Source organism: Dermacentor andersoni, chromosome 5 (genome assembly GCF_023375885.2).
Source record: "Dermacentor andersoni chromosome 5, qqDerAnde1_hic_scaffold, whole genome shotgun sequence".
Classification (NCBI taxonomy): Eukaryota; Metazoa; Arthropoda; class Arachnida; order Ixodida; family Ixodidae; genus Dermacentor; species Dermacentor andersoni.
In genome coordinates, this window is record NC_092818.1 from 111,058,039 (window position 1) to 111,070,052 (window position 12,014).

General features: G+C 43.2%; 1 protein-coding gene across 1 annotated transcript in view; it reads left to right on the forward strand.

Moving 5' to 3' along the window:
* Positions 1–12,014, forward strand: part of didum (dilute class unconventional myosin) — an 80,956-nt gene that overhangs the window by 46,885 nt on the left and 22,057 nt on the right. Inside the window, exons 21-24 of the mRNA XM_050179989.2 lie at positions 4,941–5,034; positions 5,984–6,234; positions 9,371–9,484; positions 10,715–10,885. Of these exons, the coding sequence (XP_050035946.1) occupies positions 4,941–5,034; positions 5,984–6,234; positions 9,371–9,484; positions 10,715–10,885 (630 nt within the window). The remainder of the gene's footprint in view (positions 1–4,940; positions 5,035–5,983; positions 6,235–9,370; positions 9,485–10,714; positions 10,886–12,014) is intronic.

Genomic DNA, 12,014 nt, shown 5'->3' on the forward strand with positions numbered 1-12,014 from the left:
CTTGGCTACGCTCGACATTGCAATAGAAAGGAGCAATGAGGATACAAAATTTCAGATTAAGGTGTGAGGAAATCTGTTTCTTTTGCACTAAGGGAAACAGACTGCATGCTTACGTTCATTAGAATGCAATGTATTTCTTCTTTCTTGATGAACAACGAACTAAGGAGGTGGACACAATGTTAAATATTCTTGATGTCGTGGGAGGCTAGTTCAGGAACCTGAAAGGTGTGTCACCACCCATCTTTCATTCTTGCATATTTTTTGGCTAGCCTCTGTTGATGGTAAGAGTGATCTTTTTGGTATTCTAAAAACTCTGTTAACGAATATAGTCTTAATATCGCTCTTTAGCGTCTCTTTAAGTTTGCGTTCAGATAATGCACTTTTGGGCCATCTGTGGCGGTATGTCAAACCACAATATAACAAACCTCGATCTAACAAAATTCACAATGTAGCCAACTATTTGCATTTCCCAATCTTAGTTCTAGTGAGAGCTGTGTATTTTTTTTTTTTTTTTTACAATTTAACTAAGTAATTTTGTGACATGGTTTTGATTTAACAAAGTTTTTGGCCATTTCAAGCACATACTTGAAGCCTGTATGGCTGGAAAATCTAGCAAAAAACAAAATGTTGTCTAGCATAGATGTCGCTACTTTTTCCACACTGGAGAGATGTGAGCACACAGGAGATTCGTAGACATTTTCCTGATTCTGTTTATTTGATGTTTAGTTACACGAATGACATGTGTAAGTCTTGCACATTACTGAATTAATGATTTAAGAGGAGTGATTGCTGCTGCCTGGTCTTTTGATACATCCGGCACAAACATTTAAGGTGCCTTGGGAAACGTCCTGACATACCCCGTCAGAGAGCAAGCAAACTTAGACCAATCGCAGCTCCTCATCGACCAGAAACAGTCAGGCCACATAGGTTCAAGCATGCAATAGAATCGCGGGCGGGCTTCGCCGAGTTAGAACTTGATAACATCCATCTGCCCAAAGAGTTACAACCCAAAATAAAGATGTATAGAAAACTACCAAGGCAGCTGTTGGGCTTTTGACAAACTAGAGCGAAGAATTATGGTTGTCTAGAAAGTGAAAATACACAATAGTCTGGAAGCATTCACTGAACAGTTTTTCACTGACCAGTTTGGAAAATTAGAAGATGGACTTTGGTTGCCAGTACAAAAGGCGGGCGATAATGCCCTTGTTTGACTGAACGCTTAGAGGCACAGTGAGTAGTGCCCCGCCGGAGATTCCCTGAACTGGCCTCCCCACTTGCATCAGAAAATACATTTTCAGGTAAAAGAACAATAAAAAGAAGTGTAAAGATGGACAGCTATGTGACAGTTGGCCAAGGCAAAAGTTACTTGCAAGCGTCCTGCATAAAAAGTTTGAACGGCAAAAACGCCGTTGAAGCATGCGTGCCAGTATGCTGTATGCAGGAAATACGGCTGTGCCATTTGTCGCTTTGGTAAACACCTTGCAGAGGCCGCGGGGCACAGGCAGCTTGGAATGCTCATAGAAACGCTCGGAGAGCCAACGTTTGCTTTAGTGCTGTGGGGTTCTCACCTGTGCTCTTGGGACACATGAACGCACGGTAATGGGATCAAGCACGCGCTAAGGGGGCAAGAGAAGGGGTGGAGGGTTGCTGGAAATGCATGCCTATCTGCCGCTGCGCATGGCTGCCGATGTGTGGGCCACGCTGAATATCTTGGACGTAATTTGTGGTGAGTGCAAAGGCCGAGCTGAGATGCCTTGATGCGCATTGTGTTCCCGCGCTTCTAGTGTAGGTGGTCATGTGATCTCAAGTTTCTGAGAACAGTGTGAAGCGTTTGCTCGCGTTGTGACGGCAAGTGTTTGTGGTCGTCAAGTGAGAGCTGTTCATGTTTGTTTGAGTGCATGTGACACCGATAAAACTACAAACCTTATTTTGTGTAGTCTCTTTGCTGTTGCCCTGGCTTTTCTGGCAAAACTGCAATATTTCTTTAAAGCGCAGCTCTCAGGCGCCCATTCCTGCAGCAAGTGCCGTTGGCAGCATCTTACCTGGTAACCAAGTGAACAAGCATAGTGAAAGATGAGAGTAAACATGTAGTTCAGCGGAGGATGAAAACAAAAAAACAGCGAGAGCAAAGAGAGAATGAGGAGGAAAGCAGAGGAGGAGTATATGGTAAAAGCGGGAGAAGAAAAGTGCCGTGCCACACAAAAGGGGTTTTTTGGTGACGATGGATACGAGATTGCGGCAGAGTAGCGCATATTGTCTGTATGAAAACAAAGTGCTGTTTGAGTGGAGGTTGCCTGCGGAGACTGCTGTCAATCGCACCCATGCGTCACCGATGCACTTCCTCTCACGATTTCCTGATTAGCGAGGCAGTCACGCCACACTTCGCTCCATTTGCAACGTGCTGCACGAGACAGATTTTCTACGCCAGCCAGTATATAGTGAAATGAAAGCACGTATACAGCTCTGCTCAAGTTTCACATTAGTGTGTATTGTAATCGTCTGTGAATATTTTTTCTGAGGACAAATATCCATATCTTCTTAGTAGTCTTTTTTTAAATTTGTGGGCACCATCTGATGACAGCTGCAGGCACTAAGCGCAGTCGGCAATGGTTTCCAAAATTTATGGTGCCAAGTGATGCAACACACGCGAATATCAGGCACTGCAAGCCACGCCAATGCATTGCTATCAGCACGATCTGCACTGCATCTGCTGGTGCTCATAACTGTGCTAATATGGCCCGACTTTCTTGCAATTTGTTTCTAAGTGCTGTAGGGGTATTACTGAAATTTTCTCGTCTGTACCTGACTTTGTCTGGTTCTCATCGTGCCAGCAGAGCGGCAGTCACTCGCCAGTGCTTTCGCAGCAGCCGTAACAGCCAGAGCTGTGACCCCTAAGCCGCAGTTCACGTTGAGTTGCGACCAGGCGGGTTCAGGCCAGGGGGGCAGGGCTAGTCTTTAACTTAAGGTGTTTGTTCACTCCCAACAATGGCAACAACAACAGAAACAAACAAAACCACAGTGGCAGAGCGTTCCGCACGGCTGAGATGAAAACGGCAAAATGGGGGTTACACACAAGAGGCTGATAATGGCTCGACATGATCCAAGCTAGGTGACAGCTCACCTAGCTTGGATCTGTGCTGGGACTCTGGCGCGGTAGTCAACGGTAGATCCCTCTTGCGTGCCAGCACAAACTTCTTCGTGCCACGTTTGATAGCACAAACAATGTCAAATTTTTCTTCTATGCTGAGCACCCAGTTTTTGTCCTAGCTTGCGCGACGCCACAACACGGGCCACAACGCTCTCTGGCTCTGGCACGATGCCGAAATGATGTTGATGTTGATGTGGCTTCACCCTTCTAAGCGCCCTCTGTGTTTGCGCTTCGAGGCCGTTCCGATCTCTGAGGCTCGTTGTTCTGCCGGGCTGCCGTATCGCTGCGATTTCGTGACGAAAAGTGGAAACGCTACGTGTAAACCGATACATATGCAATAAGCTAGTACGGTTTATGCGGATACAAAACTCACTATGTTTAGTGACTGCTGAGACGGGGATTTGAAAAAGCTACTTTAAGCGGGTACAATTAAATGAGGTTTTACTGTATAGGGGTATTATTCAAGTCCACGTGTGCATACCTGGCCCTTTTCTGGATCGCACCATGCCAGCTGTCGCGAATAGGTTTGGAGCATTGAGAACCCAAAGAAATGATGGACACCCAAAAGTGAGACTGAGAGCAGGGCAACTACACAGTCCAGGGGTCACCTTAAAACCTCTGCATTGACGAGGACAGTGGGTAACTGTTGCAGGTGCCAACCACGGCAGCACAAGCGGGCAGGAATGAGAGAGGTCAGGGCAAAGATGCAGTTATTGCTCATGTATGCGAGTGAACGGTCAGGGAACAAGCCAAGACAGAGGACAGCTCTCACACTACGGAACGACTGCTCGTGCATTGTCCGTTCCCTTCTTTTATATCCTTTTTTCACGGGTTGCACCGACCGTGCGAGGGATAAGGGATGGCAAGGCTTGGGTGGCTCCCTCTGTTGTGTAGTCGTGCGACTGCCTATATTTATTTTCTCTTTAAGAATATAGCTAGTGCATGCTATGTTACAATCCTTCCCGGTACAAAGACTGTTGCGTGTCCTCACTTATAACATGACAGACAAAAAACTGGTTTCACGCTAGCACATTCTTACTATATCTTGTAAAGTCACAGGTGGAGGGAGTTCCCTGTTATGCCACATAGTCAAGGGGGGTGTGCCTGTTGTAGAAACGTTCCTGCGCAAAAGTTCGTCACTAATATACCAAAGCTTTGGTAAGTGTTCTGAGAAACACTGCAATGCAGGGGCAGGTTGCTGGTGGTGGGGAAACATCACGCACAGCTCACTGGCGAAAAAATAATCGGAATGTGCATGGGGTATTGAAAAGCATGTCTCAGACTAAGATGCAGGTCTTGCACTGTGGCTGCACTGTGAAGGAAGTCGCGAGGCCTTCATTCGCTGCAAGCGGTAATCAGTCACATGATGACAAGAATTAGAGCTTCTGCACTGCTTTGGCACAAAATAGAAACATGATTTGCTGATTTCTTCAGTAAATAAAAGCTTGTTGGTGTAACAAGCATTTGTTTATTGTTCTCCTACTTTCGATACCTTTGATATTTCAACATTCAGTTAATTTGGACATCTTTTTTGGTCACATGTAATTGGAACTAATGAGGGGGTTTTATTATGTGCTGACCTATTGTGTGTGGGGTGTCAAGACTAAAGCCTCGGCTAAGAATTCCAGACATGCTCTCTCAAACTTTTTTTCCTTCTGAGAAATCCGTATGGGTTTCCTTTGTAGCTTCGGGTGGATGACAATTTTCCCTTTCATGACACTTCCTCCACCTTGCAGTATTCCACAGGACTGATTTTCCATACGTTCTCTCTGAACAATGCTTTCCCTTTCAGAAAATCGAAGCTTCAGACAAGGAAAAAAGCAGGCTTCAGCATGACTTGGAGGAAATGGTCAAGGCAATCCAGTTAAACCAAGAAAGTGCCCAGGGTAACCGTCCCTACCTTTTGTTTTATTCATCTGGTTCAGGTAGCCACATTTTGTAGCTATGCTGCCATCAGAATCTGGTACACTATGAAAGATTTGACCTTGTCCATTGACTACCTTTGCACAAATGTGATAGAGGTTTAATGTCAGTCTAGCTTAAAGATGAACCTTAGATAGTATTTGTAACTTCCTTTTTTCTTCTATCTTTAACTCTTTAACTCCCAAATTCTTTCCTTAAAAAGTGTACAAGATATCCACCTTCCTTTTTAATTCAGAAAATTCTTGCCCATTATATCCAAGTTCGGAAAAGGTATTGCAGGTGTGGTTTACCTCTTATTTTCACTTAAAATATTAATGAAATACACCTGCTTCACCACATGTTTAAGGATTGAATGTACTTATTATCTGATCAGATTATAGTGATACGAATTAAAAACATAGAAGAATATGTTCAAGCATAGAGAATCGAATGCACAGTGAGAACCGAGTTCGTCTCTGGCAAGCAAAGCAGAATAAGCAGTGGCATGGATGAGTGCGGCTCGCCTTTGGAAATATTGCTATGAAAAGCTAGGATGAGTACCAGGTTGGGCTTCGTTGTTAAAGGGTTCAGTAGACTTATAAAGATCAGGCCAGTATGATGTAGATTTAGCAATAAGGGTTGTATTGGCATGTATTTGTAACTGTTCTTCTTTTTTCTTTCCTTAAAACAAACTTCAAACATTTTTAAAGTGAGTTATGATACAGTGTTAGCAGTACAGCAATAGGAGTTGATGTATATGAAATATTAGCTATGGTAGAACATTTTCATTTTTGGACACGCATAGAAGTGATGGGGGAAAAAAATTGTGCGTACAGTGGTATTTCACTGTAAGGTAATCTGCAACAAATATGCACTGCAGTGGTAAGATTAGTTTTACTGCAGCGCGCAATAATTTCAATCTGCACCTTGCAGAGTTGCTGCGCCAGAAGCTAGAAAGCGAGCGTCAGCGTCTGCTGGCCGAGTTCGACGAGGAGCGATCGGCTTACCAGCGGCTGGTGAAGGAGCGTGATCGGCTGGAGCAGCGGTGCGAGAACCTTGCCCAGGAGAACAGTCGAATCAGGGGCCTGTCACACCAGCGTACACCATCCAACCTCAGCATGGCCTCTGTGCGCAGTGACAACGCCGACATAACACGCGATGACACCTCCGATGTGCCCGATGAGGTCAGCTTAATTTCCGCTCTTGGAAGTCTCATGATATGGGCTAGGCCATATGATTGCAGGGACATGGATCTTGAGAAAGAAACTTTCAGACAAATGAAAAGGGCCTAGACCATGGATGGCTGTCATTTCCAAGTCAGGACTGGCAGCTGGGCACTATTCTTGAAAAGTTTACGATTGGTGCGTTCCATCATTACTCAAGTACTAAGTTACTAACCTACAAACATTGAGGACAAGGAAGCTTAAAAAGCTAAGGGCCTAGCAACGAGCTATGAAATGAAAAATAATAAGCTCAACATTAAGAGACAGGAAGACCGTGGTGTGGATTAGAGAACAAATGGGCGTAGTTAAGATGAAAAAATGTAGTTGGGCTAAGGTTGAGCAGACAACTAGTTATCAGTTAGATTAACAAAATGGGTGCCAACAAAAGGCAAATTTGTTGCGGTGAAATTAGGAAATTTGCAGCCATAGTATGGCATTAGGTGATGCAAGATAGGTGTAGTTGGGGATCACTGGGAAAGGCCTTTGTCCTTCAATGGATATAAAGTAGGCCATGATATGGACCGAGTGATGAGAACAATGTCTGCATTCTTAAAAACTCACTCTTCGGAAATTTTACTTTGGCATTTTATAACAATGAGCATAGTGCCAAGAGTTAGTAAATGGTGCTCCTGCTGCTTAGTCTGTCATTGCACTCGGTGGCAACAGAGCATAAAAATGGCTTGGACAGGAAGTGCTGCATGTCTCCCAACTTTATTTTATCTTGTACTGTTTTGTCTCCACTGCAACAGTGCAACTGATATCGCCAAAAGGGATAGATTGAGATATGCTCCCATCATTTCCCAGAAGCGCAAAGTATTGCGAATCTTGTCTGAACATGAGAGCAGAATTAGCAGACCCCACTGTGGCTAGGAAACTGCAGAGCCATAGTTAAAATCAGACGGACGGTGGTGGATTATGAGTGTAATTCTAAACATTTGTGGGAGTCATGTGGTGATTGCTACAATGTGCTTGACAAATTAAGGGCCCTTGTGGTTTTTAGAAACATGACTGACGTCACCATTTGTGCAACCTGCCATTTAAAGAGGCAGCAGGGTAGAGGTGTTGTGACACTCGGTTAGCTGTACAGGAAGCTGAGATTCCACATTAACATATGGCTGTTTTGGGGCTCATGCCACAATTACGCTAATCAGTTTCAGAAGCCAGAAACTGCACACATCATTTTAGAGTTAAGTAGCGTTTATAGGCGATGCCTGCAAATAATACTTTGATACACTAGTACCTACATGAAAGTATTAGCTGAAATGGTCAATTGCTAATTAGTAGACAACGAGTGATACACGTCTGATTCTTTATTCATATTTCCTTCTTCGTGTCCTTTTTGATGGAGACTAGTAGACTACAAAATTGTGTGGGAACGAGATATGGTAATTGACCTGCTAAGAATGAGTGTTAAATTTTAAGTGTAATCTTACTGGTCACTAGGTGTAAAAATTGGCAATTTCTTGTAAAAAAAATGAGTTTAAATTTTCTTGCAGTTTCAGGTTCCTCAACTTTCTGCAAAAGGTTCCGCAAAATTTCAGCTTCATTTATGCGGTAATAAATTGTGAATGTGTATTTTTAGGTGGACTGCTGGCACCCCAAATAAAGAAAATGTAGCTGTGACCACTGTTTTCTAGGTGCGTTCGCAGTATGAGGAAAAGGCTTAGTGTGAAATGGCTACTATCATTCTAAAGGTGGTTTTTCTCCTTTCTTTCTTTCGTTTTTTTTTTTTTATTATTAGCTTAAGAAGTGGCATCAAGGGTGCAAGGATATGTGCAAAGGCTGGTGAATGAAGTCAGAAGGAACAAATTATTTTGGTAATGACTGTAAAAAAGGCAATACTGAAGGCATTATTGGCTCAGATGTTGTCGCTCCGCTATGATTTACCACCACATGAGGCTTCGTGCAGTCACCCGATTTCACGGGATGTGTAGGTTCGCGCCTTCGAACCATTTTTTACTGCTGTTTTTGGTACACATTGTGGCAGTTTGTTTCTAGGGCATTTAGTGGAGTAAAATTATATGTAGAATGCTACTGTGGAATTAGGTTTTTAAGTTTTTTGTGTTCCTTGTTATTGAACATTTGAAATTTTGAACACAAGGTTCATGTGTAATTGTAGTGGTGACATTGTATGTAGTTTTGTTTTATGAGAACTACTGAAATATAAAAAAATGGCACCACAGTAGCATAGTTTACGCGTTCCTGATATTATGTAAGTGAACTTTGTTGGTTAATTTATTAGTTATATAAGGCACAATAAATAATTTCTGAACATTAGTGGCCTACCGCCGCTGCTACTCGGACCTTTACCTGGATAGATGTAGATTCTGTCAAGAAAGGGCAGACATACAACATATGGTTTGGGCTTATCCTCGGACATTCACACAGAATAAAATACACAAGACCAGAGAGCAGTGGGAGACCGCGTTGCTCAGGTGTGCACCGAAAGACCAACTTAAGGCAATCCAGCAGGCGGAAGATACAACCAGGGCCCAAGGGCTGGAGGGCGTCATCTAGGTAGAGAGGCCTAGGTCTCAAGTCTGCTGTCCTAAAATAAAGTTTATTCCTCCTCCTGAACAATAGTGTTTGTGACTAACCATAGTCACTTGAACTTTTTAAGAGCCAAAGCTCTTTGACAAATTAATTATTCTGTAATGTTCAAATTTGGCCTCTGGCCCTGTACTATTAATCTAAACTTGCTTTCTAATTTTTATTAAAATTCAGCTGGTGGTTCAAAAGTTATCTTTCATGTGCCATGTCTCCTCTTAATGTTTAAAGTCAGTTGTGGCAGCCTGTGGCAATCCTGTGGAGCTTCTTTGTGGGTCTTGTTTACTTTGGACATGAACTCGACAAGTCCTGGCATAAAGCATTAGCAGTGCAAGGTGCCTAGAGAAGTTAAAGCTTTGATCACAAGCATCTACATATGATGTTCGGAGCAGCTGGTAGCAGGTTTACCGCAGAATATTATTCGTGGAATCTTCTTATGCTTTAGGGCATGTGTATAAAGCGTTGTTGGCAATGCTACTAGTCGTGAGCCTACCTTGTAGCACATGTTTGTTTTAGTAACAGAACCATATCATGCTTGTTCTTGCTCTAGGATGTTGGTTATGGGTCGGTGAGGTCTGCTAAAGACAAAGAAGCTGTTCATGGAAAACTCAGCTCCATTGCTTGGCAGTCCACTGGAGCATCTGCTGAAAGGAGTCCTGGTGCCGTGAGTGCTTCACAAAAACTCTTTTATGCCTTTTTCAGTGTTGCTAAGAGTGCAACAGTGATATCTTCCACTGTACTTTGGCGACTATGGTGTATCGCTGGTAAGAACGAGGTCGTGGGTGCAATCAGTGGTGGTCGCATTCCAATGGGGCAGGATGCAAAAACGTGCATGTACCGTCCTTTAGAAGTGCGATAAAAAACTCCAGGTAGTGAAAATTAATTTGAAGTCTCCTGCCATACCATGCTTCTTAATCAGATTGTTGTTTTGGCATGTGAAACTCCATAATTAAAATTTTTTTGAAAGTATAACAGCAAAGGCCTTAATAGCTGCACTTGCATTATTTTTAGATGGGCGCATAAAATTTTCAGGGCATGGTCTGTTTGTATGGCTTGCAATTGAGGTGCAGTGAGGATAAGGACGTTTTTGATTAAATTGTGTTTAAACAATATGGGCAATAGTGTGCAAATATGGTCATAGTTAAGTAAAAGCATGGCAGTGTGCATGAATATAAGAACATGAATAAAATGCCGAGTCGTGCTGTGCACTGCGTGAGAGTAAATGAGAGTATAAGGGGCCACTAGGCCTCTCATTTGGATATTTTCCTTTCTTTTTTGCCTTGCTTGAGTTGGTAGTTTTGAGCTAGCATGGAAATCCTGCATGAATTTATGGCATGTAAGCCTGATGGGCTTGTGTTCTCCCATTGGAGTGAGAATAATGGGTCATTCCTCAGCTGGAGTAGGATCCTAGCTGTAGTCGTGCTCCATGCGTTCATGCTATTTCACGCACGTTATGCCAATTGATTCAGACACATACTTATTCTGATTGACATATGAGTATGTTGTTTTATTTAAGCTTTGGGTTCATTAATGTAGCTTATGACTCCCACTCACCGAGAAAGAGCACTTAAGTCGAGTGGCCAAAACCGCGAGGGTAGGCATGATTAGTACACTGGTGTAACATTAGCGTTCTTTGTGGCACTTTCTTTGGATTTAAAGCAAAAACTGGGCACTATAAAAGCAGTTTCTTGCTTCTGCCGAGGGGATGTTGAATCTTAAGCAGTAGATGTAGGTTGCCCACCTGTTTTAGCACCGATTTGCCCACTTGTTCACCAGGTGTAGTAAAGTAGTCCTGTGGTATGCTACTGTGCCACTTGTACAGTGAAGGAGAAAAAATGGTTGCAGTGTCAGCTGGATTAATAGAGCCATGTTCTTTCGTTTGTATCTCTCTCAGCCGGAGCAGCAGCAAGCCCCTCTTCCTGATGTGTCAGTGGTTCTGAAGCTTCAGCAGCGACTGAATGAAGTTGAGCAAGAGCGAGCACGTCTGGAGAAGAAGATGGAAGCTATGGAGGTCAGGGAGGAGCAGTCTCAGGCCAGGGAAGCCAGTGGCAAAGAGCTGATGCGGGTATATCTGACGATTTCATCGCCTCTTTACACAGAAAGGTGTATTATGTAGTCCAGGCGAAAGTTGTCAGGCTGAGATCTGAGTGAGTGAGTGAGATAACTTTATTTGGAATCCAGGAATTGGGAGGCCCGGGCCTTGGGCTGTACGGCCTCCATGGCTTGCTTTACAGCCCAAAGTTGGTCTTGGAGTTCTGAGCTGAGCAGCGCGGCTGACCACCACGCCCGTAGATTTTCCGGAGAGATTGCCATTTTACCTTGATATATTTTACATCCCCACAACATGTGTTGAAGGGTGGCTCTAGCAGACTTGCATAGCTTGTATATAATTGCTCTTGTATATCTCGGGGTAGAAAGCCTTTAATTGCACCTGACTTGTATAGGTTTCTGTTTGCAATCTCCTTTAAGCAATGACCTCAGCCCATTTCAGTTTAGTATGAGGTGGTGGTAATATTTGCCTCCGGTAGGACAGAAACTTGAAAGGGGCTGTGAAACACTTTTGTAACTAATCATACAACAGGCTCCCTATTAAAGGACGTTGTCTCATGAATCTCATGCTACAAAAATTTTTAGAATCCTTCATGTATTGCATCAATACCTGAATTTTTCTCTTTTTTATCTCCACTTGTGCACTGGAAGCTACACAGCAGATAAGCCAAGAGGGCAAAGCCCTGCGCAAATGTTGAGTATCGTGGGGGGTGAAAGAGCTGCAGCACTATTGTCGTGCGTTGACCAGTAGAGCAAAGATGAAATTATTTTTAGGTCTTATTGTGATTGCAGGTATATATATGTTTCATTTAACTCAATTAGCAGTTATGTATTACTGAGAATGCTCTCGCAGTTGCAAAATCAGCCAATAACATTGGAGGATCTAGCTACTTGTGATGACGCTGTATGACAACATTGCAGAAGCGAGAGCAAGCTTTTTTTGCTGTTTTTGATACGAGATTATAAATTTCCTGTTGCATGCAGTGCAGTAACATTTGGCTGATATGTTCACAGCAGCCTCTACGACAGATAGACAATGTTTTCTTACTATGTTCAAAAAGTGTTTCAGGGCACTTTTAATTTTATTCAACTTGCATGTACATACTAGGACAGAAGGCATAATAATGGTTTAGCATGTAGATTTG